The 23,994-nt window shown below is 38.0% G+C and overlaps 1 protein-coding gene across 1 annotated transcript; it reads left to right on the top strand.

The window, feature by feature from the left end:
- Nucleotides 1-1,147: 1,147 nt before the first annotated feature.
- LOC101735110 (neuroblast differentiation-associated protein AHNAK) lies at nt 1,148-22,244 on the top strand. The gene is made up of 5 exons (XM_004914673.4): nt 1,148-1,246; nt 11,261-11,315; nt 13,523-13,676; nt 15,015-15,181; nt 15,263-22,244. Exons 2-5 carry the CDS (start codon nt 11,313-11,315, stop codon nt 20,390-20,392), a joined length of 5,454 nt encoding a protein of 1,817 aa, XP_004914730.1. The 5' UTR covers nt 1,148-1,246; nt 11,261-11,312; the 3' UTR covers nt 20,393-22,244.
- The last annotated feature ends 1,750 nt before the right edge of the window (nt 22,245-23,994 follow it).

Here is a 23,994-nt window from a genome sequence, read left to right as displayed (position 1 = left end):
GACTACCAATGCAATCTGCATGTTGACACGTGAGACAACCTAGAATATGATCCTAAGCTGTAATATACTGTGTGTAATACTTTCATACAGTGATTGTGATACCTACCAGAATGATAATATGATACCTGGCATCAGTATTGTGCTTATAGCAGTGATCCCCAACCAGTGGTTTGTGAGCAACATGTTGCTCCCCAGCCCCTTGGATGTTGCGCCCGTGGCCTCAGAGCAGGTGCTCATTTTTAAATTCCTGGCTTGGGGGCAAGTTTTGGTTGCATAAAAACCAAGTATTATGCCAAACAGAGCCTTCTGTAGGCTGCCAGTCAACATAAGGGCTACCAAATAGCCAATTATAGCTCTTATTGGCACCCCCAGGAACTTTTTTCATACTTGTGTTGCTCCCCAACACTTTTTCCATTTGAATGTAGCTCAGGGGTATAAAAGGTTGGGGATCTCTGGCTTATAGGAATGCAAGCATAACTGCAAAAGTACTAAAATAAACACAAAATACTCACAATACCCATACATGCTGCTTAGAAACTTGTGGTGAGTGCCAAGCCTCATGAATTCATGTGAAAATGCTGCATTGTAGGTAAAAAAAAACCCCCAAAAACTGCAATTTGCGCTCTGCACTGCTTTTATAAATAAGTCTCCGTGTTCCACAAAAATGGGAATGTCGTACAACATAACATAAAACAAGTACAGGAGTCACTTAGCTGGCCTAAGATAAAATGAACACCATATTTCATGCCTTAATAGAATATGGACAGTATGACTGTATGAGACTCTGAACGCAGTATATAAATACTATATAAAGTTGAAAGCACTATTCTGATTTCATATCCATCTACAGAGCACGGGCTGAAACCTGACTGACCTATTATTACCTATCTGCTGCCGTCACATTAGTTGCCCAGCTGCTTGCTAAAACCAGACACAGATCGGGCTGTTCACTTTTCTGAACGAGGGAGTTGACCATTTTGTTTAAGAATCCTCCCTTGGTCCTTGTGGTGTTTCAATGTGCACCTTTTAATGTATGCTTATCCTAGTGATGTAATTTAATATAGACCTGTAGTAATGCCTTGCCTCCCTATCCCTCTGTCACAAAATGTGACCGCCCCAACATAACTTCACCTTGCAATACTCGTTTGTCTTCTTTGAGGGATAGTAACATTTGTTGCAAGAGACTAAAACATCACTTGGCAGCTGTCAGAAGACCTGAGTACAACTCACAGGCCTTCGTCCAAAGGTAAGAGAAGACCTAATGCTACACATGTGTCAGTAGAATAGAATGCATTTGACATTGGCATATAACGCTGTGCTGACTGCTTGGGTGTTTGACACCTCTGGCACATTTATTTTAGCATTGAATATCTTATTATTTATTGACAGAACATTACTCATATTTAACTATGTTTATAAAACATCTGGGAAAGGATCCAACATCTATTCTGTTCTTCAGAATGCAGCATTGTCTGCTTATTACAAACTGGTGGTTGTGCCTACAAAAAAATTAATAAAATTGCCAATTGATTCCTGAGGGGAAACCTCTAGTACAAACCATGACCCACAACACTGGTGGAATTAAAGTTCCCAAAATGAAGCTGGAGAGCCTATATAACTGATTTGTTGGAGGTACTGGGGTTGCATAGGGGAGATCCACCATATTCTAGCGCTGCCACTGGCATAGGAACAAGCCATGAAAGCTACAATGTGTTTGGCCAAGGGGCCAAAGGGGGAGAAGCATATTCTGTTAAACCTGATGGTATATTGGGTTGCCTTTGTAAATGGTCTAGGTGAATATATAGGGCTAGTCTAAGGGCTAAACTCCATGGTAGATTTTGTTCAGATTTTGTAGCTCAGATTTTATCTAGTCTTGTCATGCAACACCGCAACAGCTAAAGATTTTTTAGGTTCCTATAATATCTGATTTCCACAGGCTGTAATGTAAAGTTGGATAGTGTATTTTGTTCCTGCGTCTCCATCCGACAGTCAAAGTATTTCAATGAGAAAAAAAGTCTTTCCGACACCATCAGATTTTATCAAGTCGGATGAAGATGCAGCGTTCCCCTTTCACAAGCGCATTGTGACGGATGGCAAATCATTTAGTTTACTCACATTCACATTCTATTTTGACCCTTGTCACTATATTTGACTTTTAGGACGCGTTTTGCAGATCGGACACAATCCAACAAAAGCTCCAGTGGAGTTAAGATATAACTGTTAAATAGAACATTATTCAATCAATGTGTCTGGTCCAAGTTGCACAAGGTGCAGCAGGATGCAACAAGATATAATGGGCATTTGAGATGACACCTGAGCACATGTACAGAGGAAAGCTGCAGGCACTCCTGTCTGTTTCCTTTGAGTGATGGAGTTGTAGAACAGACTAAATCTGTGATGTGGTTAAAAAGCCAGTCACTATGGGCTGTCCCATGCTGTTCCTTATAGAATCTCATTCTTCTGTCCACTTCATATTAGCTGTCTTTGTGCACTCGATATTCTGTGTGTAAAAATGAAGTCACTTATGTAGCATATGCTATTTAATATCATTGTATCTTTGGAATGGATTCAGTATCAGATATATTGCGTTAATAAACAATGCCAGTATATTAACAATGACTAATAAAACTATTGTAATTCATTATGGATTTTATTTGAAATATTAAACCATGAGATAATTATAAACAACAGAGAGAGGCAAGAGGTGCTTATTCGGGTGTTGCAAAACAAGAACTCCCAACATTGTCCCATGTGCTTAGCTAACTTTATAAATACACGTTAGTAAGTAATAATAGCTCTGTCCCTGTACTGTTCCTTCTGCAGTTTGGGTGCCCCTCCTTGGTTTACAGGGAGTATAACTGTATCAGAACAATAAAGATAAATATTTAATAGTATGCAGAAGGCAAAAGAAGAGTTTCAGTTGGCAGTTATATCTTCAGTGGAATACAATGATACAATTAACCAGGCAAGGAACATAGCTAGTTCAGGGTTAGTTATAATAAATGCTGCTTTTCACTGTACAAAATTCTGCAAGATGTTGAGTCGTACTGTGTAAATATGGGTGTTGGTCTAAGCTCCACCCACATTGCTACGTTCATGGGGACTGATGCGCTGCATTTGCTAGGCTGAAGGCTATTGTAATCAATATGCTATTTGTACAAGTAGGTATAACTATACCTCAGACTGTATTATCCCTAGTTGTATAGCAGTATAGAGTATGATGATGCTGAAGAACAAGACAATAATAGTACTTTATTTTGACCTTGCATTTTAAAGGTCTTCATCTGCACAAAGAATTTGTGTTACTTGTAGACGCATCTTATTCAGCTCTGGACTGAGCTTCAAAATAGGCCCTGGTATATCAAGTACACAGAGGCCCAATCAGACCCCCACAGGCCCAATGCATAGTGACTGCCTATAGCACCCTACAGCAGCCCCTCTGGCATTTGCTAGAATCCACAGATTGCCAGTCTGGAATTGATGTTATTCTGACAGGCATGTTTGAATTCATGATAACATTAGTAAAGGTCCTGTGGCTACTCTGTGTGCAGCTTCAAATGTGCCACAGGACAAAAAGACAGAGCAATTCATATGGATGTTTTGTGCTCTCTGTTAAAGGTACAGTAGCCCTATATAACCCTATCTGGAATAGAGTAAAATACATTCATCCTTAAATTAAATGACAGGGGATGGTAGAATGCCATTGACATAAACAGGTAATCTTGTTTTCAGTAAAATGTGTGCTGTCATCATTTTAAAGCACAAAAAGTCACATCAGATAAAAACAACACAAGAATCTGAGGTATCTCATGCTGGGTGTGGCAATTTGGGGAATTTGAGTTATTCTCAAAGTGGCAGATCCTGAAATATTGATCAGAGGTTGCTGTGTGATGCAGGTAAATAAGGAATGTGATAAATGCCAAGATAAGGTTTGTGGGGCACATGTGCAGGCTCACGAGTTGGTTAATGGTTAAAAATGGCGGGGCCAAGAATGCAGTCGGGCAGGATCATATTGATAGAATGGCTTGTAAAGTTCATTACAGCAAAGAAAGCACTGAATTGTGGTTATCATGAAACAACTTTTGGAAAGGCTCAAAGATCGCATCCTTGGTTATTCCTAAACTGGAGCAACAGTTGGGTCTCATCCAAATTGGCATTAGGTGTGAATCTTATTCATATTAAGACAACAGGCTAATTCATTCAGATCACAGCATTATAAATGAGTGGAAGTCATGGATCTGATCACTTGGACTGACTTGATGCAGTTATGTGGGGTGGGATTTAATGCAAATGTACCTGATATCTTGGGGTCCATAAGATGCCAAGTTCCACCTGAGTGGTGTGTTCAGTGGCGCAGCCAATGCACTGTTATCATAACCACATGGTCATGTACAAACACAGCGGCACATGCGGTTATGCTAAAATGGATACAAATGTTGTGCTTATTGATCCATTAATTGTACTTATGTCCACACACGCTCCTCGCACTTCTGTATAGGTGTGTAAAGCACTACTACATTATTTGTGCTTCTTCTGCAATGTACTAAAACTAGGGAGCCCCGGTACTATGGCTACTCTGAATGTGCCAGTAATTCCAGGGTTCCCACAGCAGGATGCAGCAAAAGAATCACATGCAAACTCATGTAATGATGTAATCCCGACCCACAGCTTGCATTCAGTTTGTTCCCACATACGTGCATACGTGCATCCATTTTGATACAGCGGGAACACTTGCAACTGGAAAGGAATTGCGTGATGGATAAAAAACGGTGATTTACCTCCAAAATTGAACTTTGCGGTCATAAATTACCCCTAATGAAAACTGGACAGTGGTCATTTTGGGAGAGTAAGACAGACATGGAACCTGGCTCTAAAACCCTGTTAAGTATGCCAGGCATTATAGCCAACTATATAGAATCTTATTTTATAGGTAAAGAGACTCTTCAAATAGTAAGCATATATTTTGTTATTATGTTCTAGAAACTTGTTCCTTAAATGTATATACAGGTATGGGATCTATTGTCCAGAAATCCATTATCCAGAAAATGATGGGAAGGCTATCTACCATAGATCCATATTAATCAAATAATTCAGAAATTTAACTTTGATTTCCTTTTTGCTTGTATTAATAAAACAGTACCTTGTACTTGATCCCAACTAAAAAAATCCTCATTGGAGGCAGAACAATCCACTGGGGTTATTTAAGGTTTAAATGATTTTTTAGTAGACTTAAAGAATTTAAATCAAAATTAGGGAAACCCCCATATCCAGAAAACCCAAGTTCCGGAGCATTCTGGATGACGGCTCCTGTACCTGTACCTTATGAGTGGGAGCTGCCACACCACATACCTAAGCTAAAGCATTTTCCTTAGAAGAATAGCAGAAACAAATGTTGCTTTTACCATAGCATTATATAGAGCCTGCCTAATTTATAATATATGCTAGTGAATTCAGTTAGACCCTTATGTGGGACCCTCCCCTCCCTTTGATTTAATTTGTGATGTTTGCCACGTGTGATACCTGTACAGTGCAAGTAAAACCGAACTGACCTTGGTTTACACAAAACAATTGCTATTAATTATTTATAAAACCTGTATAACCAGGCTCTGCCATGACAGTTTCTAAGATAGTTTCACCTTAATTAAATTATATAATTCCTCAATTAAAATCACTAACCTGTTGCTCACCGTATCTGAATCATTCATTTAAGCATATTTATAGCACCACAGGTGCAAACACCAAGTAAGGAAACCCCACGTGTATTTAGGTTTTTATTATACAGTTAAAGGGGACATGCACCTTACAGAGCAACATTGTTCCTTCACCCAAACGTTGCTGGCCTACAACTGTCAACATTCTCCAGCATATTATCTAGGCTTTATTTATAATGAAATCTGCAGTCCAGCAACCAAATAAATCCAGAAAACAACCCTATGACCAGACAAAATGCCATCTCACATTACTCATACCCAACGTAGCAGTACTCATTAAGGACCCTGTTACCTCCAGTTCCAAACAAGTGTTGCTTTTATAAAGAAACCTTGCAGAAAGTTTCTCATTTAGTCAGGACTGCTGTCATACAACTCTCAGGTTCCCCAGTGATCAGTAGAATAAGCCCAAGTATTGCCCAAATATTGCCTTTCCTGCAGGGAAGGGAAAAAGCCTAAGGTCTCCCTGGCCCTAAAATTCAAAAAGTCTTCTACAAGAATCCCAGCTGTCCCACTTATGGCAGCACTGATTTTAGTGCAAGGGTGGCTCTTAAAGGAATAACATACCTCCATGTACTGTAAGTGATATTTTATATTTTTTCTTAGGAAATGTCCTGCCAGTGTGTTTCAGCCATTTATAAAAACACAATGTTATCTCCTGGGAATTCTTTCATTGCAAATATCATGTATGGATTCAGTTAAATACCAAATGCATGATTTTTGAACAAAACAGGTTATTTGTCCAAAGTCACATGATTAAAGGGTTGAATTTGGTTTGATTAAACATCCAGCAATAAATACTGGGATTTGCTGCATCTCTATTAATTTGTTATCTATTTGAACTTTTCCATCCAAAAAGCAATTAAAGCTGCACTTCTGCTCATTTCCAAAGGAACTGGAGTAAAATAAGGCGAGCTTAATTACACATGCATAATGATTCTCCAGTGAGAATCATCCCTGCCCATAGTACATCATTAATCTTTCTTTATTACCATGCAGATCTTGCTAGCTAATTTTACACCGTGACCTTCATTAGGACAGGCCTAGGATTAAGGACTGGTTATATGATATATGGAAGTTGGGGGCAGTCGGTATAATAAGCAGTCCTGCAGCTCGAAACTGAGTTTTCTAACAAATGGGGGAAAGGAGTGTTCAGTGTATACCCGGGCCAATCCCTAGTCAAGCACCCATTGCCAGCAAAGGCAATCTGTCACACCACCTGCCCTGCCACACCCTGCCAATGTGCTTGTGCTGGTAGGACCCAATAGTACCTGGACCCACTGGTTTCCTCCCTGGTGGGCTAGTCTGAACTGGGAATGCTGGATAATTTGCAATGGGGCTCATAAGGTCCTTATTACACAACTAATATTAGTTGTATGTCTTCATGATCCCAAGAGTGGAATATACAGTATGTGTATCACCTGATATACCAACAGACAGACTGCTTTGTGCCAAATTCACAAACATCAAAGCAAAGATGGTTACCAGATCAGAAATACACATTAGTGATTACTACCTACTTGGCTTAATAAAAGGACAGAGAGAAAGCCCCCAGGAAATTCAGGACATAAGTCTAAGAAGAATAAAAAGTGGTAAATATCTGTTATACAATGTATATTTATACAGTATTCTGCCTGCCACCTGTAGCAAGACATGCACACCTGCCTAAGGAACATTCCTGGGGCATGAATAAAGGGCGCAACCTGAATACTTACATTTAGAAAAGGAACGTCATTTTGTATAGTCTAGTTTGATTCCCTGTGGCAACTCTTTGTCACCCTGGACTAGTCACTTAATGTCCCAGCATTCTTAGTGCGCCTATAATGGCTGCCTGGCTTGCAGAAAACCACTTTAAGTCCCACAGGACAAAATTGCTATTTAAATGATTTCCTTTCTTTTCTTTAACATATGATGCTATAAAGGACCTAGAATATCCTCATAACACTCATATTCTATGTATCTGTTTTACATTTTCCAGAATAATAGTATAAGTAAATTCTTTTGTAACAACTGTATTTACTATTTTTCTAACATGCTGCCACTGGCTTTCTGGCCAAGAAGCAATAGGCCAACGGAGTGAGAGTCTAGAGCAGTTCATGTAGATTTAATTATATTTAAATTGTTTAAATTGAAGTTGCATTCTAAGATACATATATTTGTGCCTGCAGTCTAAGGGCTCTGGCACACAGGGAGATTAGTCGCTTGCGACTCATCCTCTCAAGGCAACTTCCACGATTTCACTGAAATCGTGCCACCGCGTATGCCATCCCACCGGCGATTTACATTTTCGCCAGTGGGATGGCATTTCAGGGAGATTAGTCGCCCGCGAACAGGGAGATTTGTTGCGGGCGACTAAAAATTTTAAGTTTATTTGAACATAAAAAAAATTCACAAATTTAAAAATGGGCCTTGTCCCATTGACTTCTGCATGAACTTGCCAGCTTTTTGATGCCAAATTTTTGAGTTTGTTGTGCTTCATAAACATTCAAGTTCCAGAAACTCGACTTTGCATGTTGTAGTGGAAAAAATTTTATTGTATTTTATAACTTTATATTTTAGAATTGTATTATACTTTATAATATTATTATTATAAAACAGCCCCATATAATCTTTATTTGTGGCTCCAGGAAGCCTATGTGACATTGATGTAGTGATAAAGTAGGCCATCCTTTGAGAATATTTAATGTATCTCCTTATGAGCAGACATCATGTATTGCCCTTTAGATGTGTATGAGTAGTTAAGTTGGGCTTTACCTAATGCACCTAATTGTACCTAATTGCACAGATCTAGATGCCTGGCCAAGTATGTGGAGTGCATCAAGCAGTAACTGAAAGACTGCTGCTGTTACCTGAAAGTAAAATAAAGACAAATCCTGTTCTGCATTACTGCTGGAGTTTGTTCCTACTACGCTTGGTTGAATGTGAATGGCCAGATGGCTGGAGAGGAGTTTAGAACTCCTAGATAATACAAAATAACAGAGACAGAGGTGTGCGCATAGATTTTTATATTACAGCATATATTGAGCTCACCCTAATCAGTATGTTTCTGTATGATAAGTGTGATATTGGTGCCAGGGCAGGCCGGCTTCATTGTCCCTGGCAAAACAAGCTGCTCTTACTTGAAGTTGCTTTGTCCAGATCCTCACGAACCAATCTAGTTACTGCTGCTGCACAGTAAGCGGCTGCTGCTGCACATCTCAGTTTTTATGCCCTAGCTTGTAGACTGAACAAGAGCGAGCATGTGACAAGTGGCATGTTGTTCATTTTCCATAAAGCAGACATAGGGGAGTGTGTAAGATTGGCACTTTGTCACAAAGATCCAGTCTGTTACACAAAATGTGCCCAAAGTAAGAAGGGATTTCATTTGTAGGCTTTGCCTTCCTGCGCTGGCATTCACACTTTGATGGAACTCAAATGATCTGCTGGCTGTTCTTTACCTTAAAGTTATAATTTACCAAGTTGTATTCTAGGTGTCCCTACACAAAAGTCTACACCATTAGACTCCTATATACAGTATGTGTTTCTTTAGGCAGAAGGTATATTCTAAATGACAATACAGTACTTTATAAAATATGTATTATACCCAATTACAAGCTGTTGTAGTGCTAAACATACTATCATTGTGGGGTAGAAAGGTAGCTGAGTGGTTAGCACTGCTACAATTGCAACCCAGGGGACTTCTCCAGGCAGGTTAACTGGCTCCTAATACCTTGCTCTTATTGTGTGTGATTGTGATACAGACCATAGACTATAAGCTCCACTGGGGCAGTGAATGATGTTTAATCTCTGTAGTGCTGGGGAATATGTGAGTGCTGTATTAAAGAAAAATGTACCTGTGACTTTTCCTAAAATGCTTAGCAATATGTCTATACCCAAGCCTTAATTCCATTATTAAAAAACTTTTTTGTCTGTAACTAATATGGTGTTTTAAATGCAAATCCTGTCAATAACGTAAACCTCTCTTGCCCTCTGCCCAGCTGGACAGTCAACCCTGAACCAAATTGTCATAGAAATAGGAATTTGAAGGCTGTTACTTTCAGGCTGTTAATGCCTGAAATTGAAATCTAGGTCACCAAAGTGTGTATTTTTGCAAAATGTTTTCATGCAGATCAAAACAACAATGACCCCCACCCCCTTCTCCCTGAGGTGTTGTTCATTTCAGGCTAGACTGGAAGCTGCAGGAATGTAAGACATCCACATTTTTAGCCAAACTTTAATACATAAAGGCAGTATTCAAATCTGTAAGGAAACAGAATTGCCCTTAAGCTGGGGAGTACTGCCCAGAATGTCAGGCACATTGAGCAACACTTCTTTATTGGACTTGCCAAGTCACTGGTTAGAGATAGAGACTGGAGTTATCTGTCAAAAAAACTTCTAATGTGATTGGCCTGTCTCATCACATACAATACAACATATTATAGTTTCTTGTATTTCTGATTTTTTTATGATTTGGTATGTTTTGTCACATCTGGGAGGATGCTGATGATTATGCAAGTATGTCCACACAAAAGCTCGTATATATAAAAATATGCAAACACAGTTTTCCTGTTATACAAGATACAATAAAATTATATAGGTTATGTTGTTTCATAGAAATCTTGCGCAATAATTAGGAATGCATGAGAAAAGCTTGGAAGCCTTGCAGTCTAGTGCACACCAATGGGGTTATTGAACAAAAATTGAGTTTTTTGAGCATTTTTTTTTCTACATTAGTCAAAAAAAATGGCAAAACCTCAAAATGGTAAAACCTCAAATAGTCTGGAGTCAATAAAGAAAAAAACCATGAAAGTCACCAGAAAAAAAAACTCAGCAAGTAAAAGCTGGCAAGGTTGTAAAGGAGGCAATGGGGATATTCTCTAACAATTTCATCTATTAGTTTTCCCAGTTTACGTTTTTCAGCCTCATTGAAAAGGAATGGTACAATGTGATGCTCGCTGGCATACAACTTTCATCCAAAGTTTTGTTAGGTTTTGATAAATCAGCCTGTAGACCTCTAGAGAGGGTTGCAATCTAATATGAAGCAGGAAGCCTTGCACATACTGAACACCCAAAGCCCTTACTTCTTATGTACACTAAGAAAGCCTCTAAGTCCATGAGACTTGCACTCCAGGAACCCAAATCCTTGCACTTTAATTGTAGAGTACTTTCTACTAAGAATCCTTCACATTACTGTAGCCCTGTAGCTATAATGTGCACTGGGGAGTTTTGTGGATATTTTTTCACTCAGTACATTTTTACAAAGATGAACAATAGCATGTGAGCCTGTCTCTCTAAATATGCCCATACTCATGCACATACATGCAGCGGGAGTTTAGTATCAGTGTCAGATATCAGCCTTGGGAAAGCAACCACATCATCAGCATCCTAAGTAAACCCAGAGGGTTAAATGCCATATACACAGCTGAAACCTCCTTCTATGGGCCATGGATATTTCTATATGTATGAACAAGAAGGAGACAACCAGAACGAATATACACTGTATACAGAGGGGTTTCAGGGACTAACCAAGATCTTTGGCATTTACATGTATATGTGTTATTCTGTTTTTGCAGGCATGGTAGTGGCTACTCAGGTTTCCCATCATACTCAGATTGAGTAAGCAAAATGGTAAGTAAATGATGTACTGAAATCACAGCAAGCATCAGCTATTTTCTTATCACAGAACTTTCATACTGGCAGCTTATTAGCTATTGGAAAATTAGTCCTAGTTCCCTAGGTCTCTTTTATTTACATGCTAGCATCTATTCTTCCATCTATTTCTCCTCTTTATTCCCATTCAGAAATAGGAACCATGAAGTAGGCCAAATGGTTAGGAGCAGGAGGGCCCAAAAACCCCTGGGCCCTTCAGGAGTTTTCCTGGTGGGACAGTCCAACACTGCCCATTGAGTACTACTTTATATAGACTGTGCCTTGTCATAGAGCGCAATTTTGTTGGGTAATGTGGACAGAACCCAGTCCTTCAACCATTGACAGCTGAGCTGTCCCATCCTGGTTATATAACCCTCAACGTAATGCGTTTATGTGCATGGCAGGCAGTTTGTAACGGCTTTACACAGTCTCCAGTTATTACTATATTTAGCTTTATAGTTTTTTAGCGCTACTAATGATACCCTGTGCTGTACACAGAATTCTTCAGGCACATTGAGTTTCTGCCCAGTATAGTATTTTACACTGTTCTGTGCTGGGAAATAAGGGATATTAAGTAAATCACCCAGGGGCACAAAACGTTGTTAGGGAAACCAAATCCAGGCCCTGAGTCACAAGCTAGGAATGAAGCCAGTTGTTCTGCTTGCCAGCAACACAGCTGCATAGCCCATCAGCTCTTAGCATTAATATTATAGTTTCAAAATGCTTTAATACAGGTACTTAAAAGTTTTTAATGGGCATATTTATCATTTTTTGAGTTTGTAAATTATAGTTTGTTTTTATAAATCGAATAAACTTGCATGTTGAATGCTCACTTATTAATTAATAAGGAAAACTCGTTGGAATAAAAAAACTCGGATACCTTGAATTTTTCAAGTTACAAACTTGAAAAATGTGAGTATGAAAATATGGCTTGACTTTGCCTAGGACAACTCCCATTTACTTCTATAGAAACTCACAAGCTTTTAGATGGCAAAGTTTTCATGTTTTTTGCACTTAATAAATACCACACATCAATGTTTTTGAACCATAACTCGAATTGTGCGAGTTCTAGCATTAAAAAACTCGAAGGTTGATAAATCACCCTCTAAAGGTTCTCTACCCCCGCATCATTTTCTTACTTGCATTTCATCAGCTTGTATTACTTACTGAATGCAACCCACTGCAGAATACTTCTGACTGCTAAATACTCATAACATAAAATGTTTATTTTTGAGTTCAAACAATTGACCAGTAAATGTTGCTAACAGACCTAGTAGGAATTTGCAACCTTTTTATGACATTAGGGTAAGATCCCATGGAGCGTGTTACTCGCCTGCGATAGATCTCTGTTATCATGGGCGAGTAACTGCTCCGAAAAGGCTTTCCACCGGCAACAGTAGAAGTCTTCGGTGGAAAGCCCTTTGCATTCGCTTCAAAGACGCACTTCTATTGTTGCCGGTAGGAAGCCTTTTCGGAGTGGTTACTCCCCCCCAGAGATCTATCACAGACAAGTAACTCACTCCGTGGGTACTTAACCTTATACTACTTAATTATTTTAAAATCTAGCCATCATTAGTCAATAGGCAAATTAAACTACTATATAGATGGTAGAAGCTGTGAAAACATTTTGATTTGGCACAAATAAAGTCACATGAGCAGGTTGGTTGTGACACCCATGCATCACTGCTAAGCCGAGTCACTGACCTTAGCTTGTCACCAGAAAAGAGCTAAGCTACCATCTTGATCTGATAGATGCATATGAGCTAGACAAGCAATATGCACTGAGCTTTTTCAATATAACAGTAAAGATGCTGTGAGGGCTTGCCCATTTAGCACCCTCATCAACCCCCTGCCTGCCCCACACTAAAGGTCCCCATACACGGGCCGATTATAGCTGCCAATATCGGTCCCTTGGACCGATTCAGCAGCTTATCGGCCCATGTAGGGGCAGAAACGAGGGGCCTGCCCACCCGATATTTTGCCTGAAATGGGGGGTCCTTTACTGAACACTTCTGATGTGTAGCTTGCTCCTAGTCTCCTATATTCTGATGAATTGTCTGTTTCCAAACATTTGAAAGTTTCTTTATTCATGGAACAAATTAAATGTTTACTGTCCACAATATTATATGTACGATACCAGTGTGCAAAGTAGCAACAGAAAATAATGACAATCATTTTTATTCTAGAGTCACTTGTTGGACGGCCACAATAAAGTGCTCCTCACTGGAAGCCCAGGGAGCATAAGTGATCTGCTGCAGCTGGACAATAAACAAGGAGGTGTTGTTGTTACCGGAATAAAGGAAGATAACCCAGTTGCTAGCAATTTGGGTGTAAAAGAAGGTAAATAGCAATCCCATTTAATAGTGGCAAACTTAGGTTTGTAAAATAACTTTTTCTTAATTGACTTTATTTAGGGATGCAGGAATCCATTTTCTTCAGATGCAGTTGAATACAGAATCTTTCACAAAGGGTTAGCAGAATATTGAACCAAATCCTAATTTCATACGCAAATTAGTAAAATCCTGGTAGGGAAAATACATGCAAAAAATACAGCAATTTCTCTAGCCACATGATCTAAAGCCTGAACCAAATACAGGGTTTAGTGGCTTCATAGGTTCACTATGCTTTATTTATATAGTACTAAAATGTTATGCAGCACTTTACACTGAGATTGTTCTTTTGCGATATAGCTTTTAATAAAGGACAGATGACTCCCAGAACTGAGCAAATTTACCAATTGACACAAAGGTATAACATGTAGCACAAATACATTATCCTGATCCACAATTTAGGCCGCCAGTTGTGTTGAGGAGAGGATATTTATAATGCTGACAGCATGCTGCAAAGCCTGTAGATCTAAAATCTACATTGGTCTAGTAATCTAGTAATCATAGAAACAAGTGTGGTATAGATTGTAAGCACCACAAACAAATACAATTTTATACTTTATGAACACTCTAGATTGCTACGTATAGACTAACAGGCGCTCACCAAATATGTCAAATGGTTCGGGTGCCCATGCCCCAAACCCTTCGCTTACAAAATAATAATTCCTAGACTGACGGGTTACTCACCGTTCCGAATCAGTGGTCCGGGTGCAGCGCCCCGAACCTGCAACTAAGAGAAACCCAAATCGAAACAAATATATCAGTTTATGTCAGTTATTATATACAGTTCTGTGGCATATGTTGACACTTTATAAATAAGTGTAATTGTAAAAATAGTTAAGAGAATAGTGGAAAAAAAAATTACTTTTACAGTTTTGCTAACTAAGCAGATTTATACTCAAGTACCTGAGCTTTTGGAATGTTACTGTTCCTTTAAGCCAAATGGAAACCTGTGCATAATCTTACGTGCTGCTTATTTAAAAACATATGTGTATGTTTGTAGCGTTGCCCAAGCCCCAGGGGCCAGGGCAGGGGTCCCATTATCAGACCTTTCACCTGCTATAAATTTGGCAGGAGCATGCCACTCTGGAGCATTTCAGAGACGGCAGACCCCTCATTTTAATAAAATGGAAGAGCTCTACAGCATGGTTAATATCTCTGCTTTTAATGTGTTGTCCACAATTTCAATTTATCCTCTCCTGTGGTTGTTGGTCCAGAGCAGCACTTCAGTAAGTGCAGACCATTTATTTAGTAGAACTGAAAAAAACAAACAGTTATTCATTTTTTGCAGGGGATGAACTCCTTGGGGCCACCATATACTTTGAAAACTTGCAGAAGGCTGAGGTTCTTAATATTTTAAAAGCAACAGAACCATACAAAGCAGGTTTACAGCTTCATACTAAAAGTGAGCTTCAGCTGCCTCAAGTGAATGATTTTACTTTGAAAAAAGATCATGTGGTAAGTGTATTTATATTTATTGACTGTATTAGCTATTTCAGTCTCTAGCACATATATTAAACAATTATTCTGTGTTTATAGGTTGCAAGCTCTTCAATATATGATGAGCTCTTCAAAAACAAGATTCGACCACACCTTAGGGGGTCTGTCTCCATGTTTGATGTATCAAGAGAAGGCACAAATTATGGACAACCACAGGCTCCTAAAATGCATAACTTTGCTCTTGACTTACCTAATATTAATGCTAAAATACCCAGTATCAATGATGCCAGAAACAATGTCTCAGTACCAAAAGTCCAAGGTCCAGACGTTAACCTAAGCCTATCTAAAGATAACATACAAGCACCAAACTGGAGAAGTCCAACATTAAATGTGGAAGGTGTAGAAAAGAGTATTCCTGAAATTAATGGTCTAGATATGAAAACCAACCTTCCTACAGCAGATTTGAAATTTAGAACTCCCAATATAAAAGAGCCAGAAGTAAATGTTAATCTTCCTAAAGTAAGCGTAAAAGGCTCTGAAGCCCTTGATTGGGGAATTGTGTCTCCAAAAGCAAATATAAAAACCCCAGTATTAAAAAGTTCAGAATTAAGTGTTGATCTACCTAAAGCAGGGTTACACATTCCTGAACTACGAGGTCCAGAAGTAAATGTTGGCCTTCCAAAAGCTGATCTACAGATTCCAAAACTCAAAGGTCAAGAAATAAATGTTGATCCTCTTAAGGCAGATATAAAAATTCCAAATGTGAAATGTGATATTCCTGATGCTACTGTTCAACCCCTCAAACTCAAAAGTCCAGAATTGGATGTTGATCTACCTAAGGCAGGGTTGCACTTTTCAGAAGTAAAAGGTCCAGAAGTAAATGTTGAACTTCAAAAAGCTGATTTACAGATTCCAAAACTTAAAGGTCATGAATTAAATGTTAACCTTCCCAAGGCAGATATAAAAAATCCAAATGTAAAAGGTCTTGATGCAAGTTTTCAACCACTGAAAGTGAAAAGTCCTGAACTAAACATCAGTCTACCTAAGACAGACTTACCTACACCTGAACTAAAAGGCCTGAATTTGAATGTTGACCTTCCAGATGGAGATGTCAATATTCCAAAAGTGAAAGCTCCTGAAGTAAACATAGATGTTCCCAGTGTACCCCAACTAAAGGGTCCAAAACTAAATGTCAGTCTACCTAAATCTGATATTCAGATTCCAAATCTAAAAGGTCCAGAAGTGAAACTTGACCTTCCAAAAGCAGATCTACAAATTCCAAAAATAAAAGATTCTGCAGTGACTATAGATCTTCCTAAAGCTAATTTACAAGCTCCTACAGAGCCAGATCTAAAAGTTAATATGCCTAAAGTAGATATTAACATGCAAAAAGTGAAAGGTCCAGAAGTAAATGTTGGTGTCCCCAAAGTTGATGTGGATGTTCCAAAACTAAAATTTCCAGATGTAAATCTTCCTAAAGCTGATTTACAGCTTCCAAAAATGAAAGGTACTGAAGTAAACATTGATGTCCCAAAACCAGAAGCAAAGGGGAAGTTTAAAATGCCTTCCTTTAGTTTCTTTAATTCAAAGAAAGATATCCCTAGCACAGAAATAAATGTCAAATCTGGAAAACTGAAAGGGCCAGAAGTCGATGCTGATCTTCCCAAAGCAGATATACAGTTTCCAAAATTTAAAGGCTCAGACGTAAACCGTGATATACAGATTCCAGAAGTGAATGGTCCAGAAATAAATGCCAATTTTCAAGCTGTTAAACTTAGAACTCCAGAATTAAATTTTGATCCACCAAAAGCCGATGTTCACATTCCAGAAATAAAGGGTAAAGGATTCAACATTGATTTTCCAAACCCGGATTTACAAATTCCAAAACTAAAAGGACAAGATGTGCATTTAGATTTTCCAAAAGTCAATTTGCAAGGACCTAAAATAAAAGAGCCTGAAATGAATGTCAATCTTCCTGAGATAGATATAAATATGCCAAAAGTGAAAGATGCAGACTTGAATGTAGGTGTTCCTAAAATTGATGTAGACATGCCAAATTTAAAAGGTCCAGAAGTGAATGTAAATCTTCCTAAAGCTGATATACATCTTCCAAAGCTTAACAGTTCAGAGGTAAACCTCGATGTGCCAAAACCAGAAGTAAAAGGCAAGTTTAAAAAACCCTCATTTAACTTCTTTAGCTTTAAAAAAGATGCACCCAATGCAGAAATAAATGTGAAATCCCCCAAAATTGAAGCTTCTGGTGACATACCCAAAGTAGATTTGAAAGGAAAAGCAGAGCTAGATGTTAAAGCTCCCAATATAAATGTATCAGCCCCTGGAATTAAAGGAGATATCAGTGGGCCAGGAGCAAATATAGATGTACCAGATGTTAAAGGTTCAAAACTTAAAAAGCCTCTTTTTGATTTTCCAGATATAAAATTCCCCAAACTAAAAGGTCAGGAAGTGGATCTCCCCAAAGCAGATATACAAGTTCCACAAGTGAAAGGACCAAATGTAAATGTTAATCTACCTAAATCAGATATGGAGATCCCCACGTTGAGTGGACAAGAAGTAAATATTAAACTCCCTAATCCAGGCAATATAAATGTTCCAGAACTGAAGGGGCAAAAAGTGAATGTTGATGTCCCTAACCAAACTATACAAATTCCAAAACTGAAAGGGGTAGATGTAAATGTAGATCCAAAAATAAATGTTGATCTTCCTAAAGCAGATCTCCACATTCCCAAAGCAGATCTACAAATTCCAAAACTGAAACGTCCAGAAGCTGAAGTTGATCTACCCAAAATAAATATGGAAGCCCCAAAATTTAAAGGACCAGGAGTCAGTTTACAAGCACCAGAACTAAAAGCACCTGAAATAAATCTTCCTAAGGTAGACATTAATATGCCAAAACTAAAAGGTCTAGATGCAAATGCATATATTCCTAAAGTAGATGTAGACATGCCAAATATAAAAGGTCCAGAAGTTAATCTCCCTAAAGGTGAACTACACATTCCAACACTTAAAGGAAAAGACATTAACCTTCCGAAAGCAGATCTACAAATGCCAAAACTGAAAGGTCCAGAAGCTGAGATTAATCTACCAAAAACAAATATACATGCTCCAAAATTGAAAGGACCAGGAGTCAATGTTGAACTTCCCAAAGTTAATTTACAAGCACCTGAACTAAAAGGACCAGAATTGAATCTTCCTAAGGTAGACATTAATATGCCAAAACTAAAAGGTCTAGATGTAAATGCAGGTATTCCTAAAGTAGATGTAGACATGCCAAATATAAAAGGTCCAGAAATAAATCTTCCTAAAGGTGATCTACATATTCCAACATTAAAAAGTCCAGAGGCGACTCTTGATATTCCAAAACCTGAAATTAAAGGGAAATTGAAAAAACCCTCATTTAATTTCTTTAACTTCAAAAAAGATACACCTAATGCAGAAATAAACCTAAAAACCCCAAAGGTTGAAGCAACTGGTAACTTACCCCATGTGGATCTAAAAGGAGATGCCAAAGTCGATATTAATGCCCCACAAATAAACCTTAAGAACCCTGACATGAAATTAGAAGCTCCAAATGTGAAAAACACAGGATTTAAATTTCCATCCTTTCAAATGTCTGGCCCGAATGTCCAAGCACCTGATTTGCAGGTGGACGGATCTCTAAATAGACCCAAGTTGGATGTCAGTGAATCACATATTGACTTAAAAGGTCCGGATACAAATACACCTAAATTTAAGATGCCTTCTTTCCCTTCATTCCAATTTTCAGGCCCCAAAGTTGAAACACCTGATTTAGAAGTGGGTGGTTCTTTAAAGGCCCCTTCGGTTGATATTAATACACCACAAATTGATGTCAAAGGTCCAAATGCAAGAACAAATGCTCCTAAATTTAAAATGCCTTCATTTCCACTCTTACCTTCTCAGAAGGCAAGTCTTGACATAGACACACCAAATATAGAGGTGGATGGTTCCTTGAAAACTCCACAAGTGGAGTTAAATGCACCGCAAGTAAATATTAAAGGTTCTGATAAGCCTATTGTAGATGCAACCATTTCTCAAGGAACCTTTAAAGGTCCGCAAGCCTCAACTGATGTGAAAGGTTCAAAATTCAAATTCCCAACTTTGCGTATTTTCCAGTCTAAACTTGGTTTACCAGATGCTGACCTAGGCTTTGAATCTAAAAAATTAGAAAATTCTTCACCAAATATTTCAGGGAACCTCACAATGCCAAATCTAAAGGGTAATGTTCCAGATGTCACTTTTGAAGAATCAGATAAAAAGAGCTTGCCAAGGTTTAAGATGCCAACTTTTGGAAAATCAGATGCCCAGTTACCAAAAGATAGTGTCCAGTTAAGAGGCCCAGAGATGAATGTAGATTTACCAAGTATTAGTGGCAAAGGTATCAAAAGCAAAGTCCCAGATGCAAGTTTGAAAGCAGGTGTTCCAGTACTAGAAGGGAATATACAGGGCCCAGGTACTGAAATCAGAGCACCCAAACTTAATATGGAAAGTGTAGAAGGAAGCGTGCATTTGCCTACATCTGCATCTATATCAATTCCCAGTATCAACTTACCTGACAGTAAAATACAACTGACTGGTACAGAGAAATCCCCATCTCAAAGAAAAAGCCCTGGCTTTGATATTGATCTGCCATCTGCCAATTTCAGTGCCCCTAAAATAAAAACCAAAGTACTGCCAGATGAGGTTTATCATTTAAAAGGTCAGGCACTAAAAAGCGATGTTAGACTGTCTGCTCCGAAGCTTGAGAGTGGTGAATTAGATGATATTGACATAGATTTGCCATCTGCAAATGTCAATGCACCAGTGTGGAAGGAGCCATTCTCTGGTAAAACAGAGGTGCCACCTATTGATATACACTCCCCCCAAGTCAAAGGTGGCCTTAATATCTCCCCGCCAAAGTTAGAAAACTGTAAAAATGATGATCTTACTGTGGGAGTCAACATTCAACCTGGTGAGGTGAATGCCCCAACTTGGAAAAAACCATTTTCTGGTCACACAGAGGCTCTTGGCGATGATATAAACGCCCAGTTTAAGGTTCACAACAAAACAAATTCCCCTGATACGGAACGTGATATCAATCCTCCTAATACAACCGATGTACGTTCTAAAATCAAAAATATATTTTCCGATTCTAACTTTTCCATTCCAGATATTGACTTTGATATCTCTCCGCCGCGTATAAACACTTCATAAATTTTTGCCTAAATATTGTAACCATAACAAACACAAAAAACCTACTTGCAGGCATGTTTGTCTGAACATATGTAAATGAAATAATTGATATCTGAGTTATTGAGATATTGAGTTAAATGTCTTTTGAAATGCTTTTTGTTGAAGTGTCAAGAACTGTATATCTTCTGTTTAAGTAATGTATAATTATTTTGTTTGTGGTGTCTTACTTACTTAAAAATAAGATTCTAAAAGATAAGGTTCATTCAAGCTAGCATTTTAATTGGTCCATTTCAGTAGAATGAAAGTATGTCTCATTTAGTAGGATCCCCTTTTTGTCCACTTTTCATCTGAATCTGGCCTCATTCAAGGCACATAATTTGATGAGGCCACAACTCTTTCCTCTGTTTTCGCACTGGTCAATTTATATAACACTATCCAGCAAGAGAGTTGGAAGGAGATGCATCATAGATAAAGGGGTTGTGCACCTTTAAATTAGCTTTTAGTGTGATTTAGAGATGGTTATTCAGAGACAGCTTGCAATTGATCTTAATATTTTATTATTTGTGTTTTAATTACTTAGCTTTTTGTTCAGAAGCTCTTCAGTTTGAATTTTTGGTAGCTATCTGGTTGTTAGGGTCCAATTTAAGCTAGCAACTAGGTAGTAGTTTGGAAGAGATACCTGGAATGTGAAAAGATGAGGGCCTAAATAGAAAGATAAGTAATTAAAAGAAACAATAAAATTGTAGACTCACAGAGCAATAGTAATTGGCTGCCGGGGTCAGCGACCCACATTAGAAAATTGGAAACAGGCAAAAGAAGAAGGCAGATACTTTGATAACGATAAAAAATTAAATATATAGACAAATGGAAAACTTAAGTATAGGACATTCTATAACATTCTAAGAGATAACCTGAAGGCGAATTACTCCTTTAATCTTATGTAGTCAAAAAGATTGCTATCCTCCATGATCTCTCTGTAGCTGCAGCGTAAATTGATATATGTAGGATCAGGCATTTGGCTCTGCTAAAAAAACCTAAGTCAAGAATTCAAGACCTTTTTTCAGCTCTGGATATTTTCTAGCACACATAAGAGTTTATCATTTAGGATAAACATCCTCTTTTCTTACTCTTTGAACACATTTTTTTTAACTATTGGAAGAAGGATTTTTTTTCTGTACAGAAGCCTTGGATTTGGGGCACAACATGAAGGAACTGCTTCATTTATCAGATATATCCAGCTTGCAGCCTGCCACTTGTTTCTTTACCTAATTATTTATTACATTTTAGCTATCATGTCTTATTTAAAAACGTGGATAATGGTAATTTGCAGAAGATTATTAGCCCTTTCAAGTGCACACATATAGGCTAACATAGTAACCAGTTAATTACATTTTTACTTTATATTTAAAAGAAATGAGCAGAAATGAATATAACATGAATAGAACATAATGAGTTTTTTTGTTAATTCATATAATGTTTAAGACAGTAGCCCAGAATATAGGACAAAATGCAGTCCATTGAAATAACTGCCCATGTTTGTCATGAAACCTCCTATCAGCAGGTGCATAGGGTGTTTTCCCAAACACACATAACCTACACTGCTGAGGGGTGGAAGCAATGAAAGGTACTACACACAATTTATACAGAGGTCTTCTAAGTCTTATGCTCAGGGTGGTCTACTTCCACCTATTCTTTTCCCTTCTCTTCTAGAGAACAATAAAGTTTCTGAGCAATGATCTTACTTTGATACATATGATCCACATTTATTGTAAAACAATTTATATGTATTATAGATGTATTTTTGTATTGCCTTCTGATGCTCCAGTTATTAAAACGCCTTACATTATTATTTAATAAAAATCATTAAAATGGACCTCAAATGTACATCTTTCTTGGACACACTGATTCTGTAATTTAAATCTGGGTTAACAATAATGCAGAGATAGTAACCTGTTATAGAAATATTACTGGGTGCTTACAAAGCACAAAACATTGCACAATTGCTCACTCTGGACTAGAAGAGCATTTTTTTAAAAAAAAAGAGGCTTTTGGGTGTGTGGACATGCACAGAAGCCATAAGAACACCAAAAATAAAAAATATAATTGTGTTACAAACCATCAAATATAAGAGTCAGCAGCAAAAATGTAGTTTAAGTTCAGACAAGCTTAAAGTAAAATAAACTAACAAACATTCCCTTTACAAATGTTAAATGTACTCAAATGTGTCAGGGATGTGAGGCCACCAGGACCAAATAGTATTGACCACATAGGAAGCTGGGGATCAGTCAGAATTAGCGATGAGCAAATCTGTCCCATTGCGAGTCACCAAAAAATTCACAAAACTGCAGAATAATTCATGAGTGGATTCAACAGTGGATAATTTGCGAAACAGTGGAAAATTTGTGGAACGTGGCTACAGCACTACTTTTTTGATGCAAAACAGTCTAGAAACCAGTTGTGTGGGTTAAGCAATGCTGCAGTTAAAGTTCAGGCTTAAGGTGGCCATACACAGGCAGATTTATTGAGGTCCTTCAGACCGATTCAGCAGCTTATCTGTCCATGTATGGGGCCCTCCGATAGGCCTCCCTGATCAATTTCTGAGTTAAAATCGGTCATTGATGTGGTCCTCGCTCTAACTATTTGTGTCCCTAGGGCCAAACAATCCAATTAGCACAATATCACCCACCCACGTTGTGCATATCATAACAAACTAATCTTACCATGTGTGGCCACCTTTAGATCAGGGCAGGCAGCTAATATTATAGTCATAACAGGCTGCACTTTAGGTATGGGGAACAGATTTTGGAATCATAGACTAATGAAAAATGAGCAACCAGATTAGTCAAGGAGGTTAAGATCTAAGAACAAATACTTTAAAAAATATTGTGTATGTACATGTACAGATATATATACATTATCAAATTAAAAACAGATCAAGATTTTCCTATGAATTTATCCACTATATGAATATGTATACTTTACTTGCAATTGTGTAATCAGTATATAATATAGCCGAGAACAAAACCCTGAAAATTAATATGGCTAAAAATGCCAGATTTTATATATTGTACTTTCTGCACCAGCCTAAAGTTTCAGCATGCTAATAGCAGTAATGATTCAGGTCTTCACAGGAGCTCCCCGTCCTTGAAAGTGTCTGTGATACTCACATGCTCAGTGGGCTCTGGGCAGCTGTTGAGAAGCTGAGCTTAGGGGTTGTTGCAAATTATCAAGTAAAAGATGAAGTTTGCCCATCATATAAGCTGATGCTACAGGGCTGATTATTAAGTTCTGAGGCTAATTGCACTGGTTTCTGAGCTGCCATGTAGTAATTATCTGTGCATATATTGGGCATCAAACTTTTCAATAGACCCCTGGTAATCATATTCAGAATGTTTTATGCTGATACTTTATAGAATGTGGTGTATAGAATGGCATAAATCTTTGAGAAAAATTTCAGTAATTACATAAAAATCACTGCATTTAGCTTAGTTTTGCTGTTTGGTGCTTTGCCATTAAAATACTCATTTACCCATTTACCCATTTTACCACATATATTTGTACTATCAAAAATACACCGCCTAATTTCTATGCCAAGAAATACGTATGCACTAACTTCCTTTGGG

This window comes from Xenopus tropicalis, chromosome 5 (assembly GCF_000004195.4).
Source record: "Xenopus tropicalis strain Nigerian chromosome 5, UCB_Xtro_10.0, whole genome shotgun sequence".
Taxonomy (NCBI): Eukaryota; Metazoa; Chordata; class Amphibia; order Anura; family Pipidae; genus Xenopus; species Xenopus tropicalis.
Note: the sequence above shows the minus strand (reverse complement) of the source record. Positions and strands in the feature narration are given on the sequence as shown.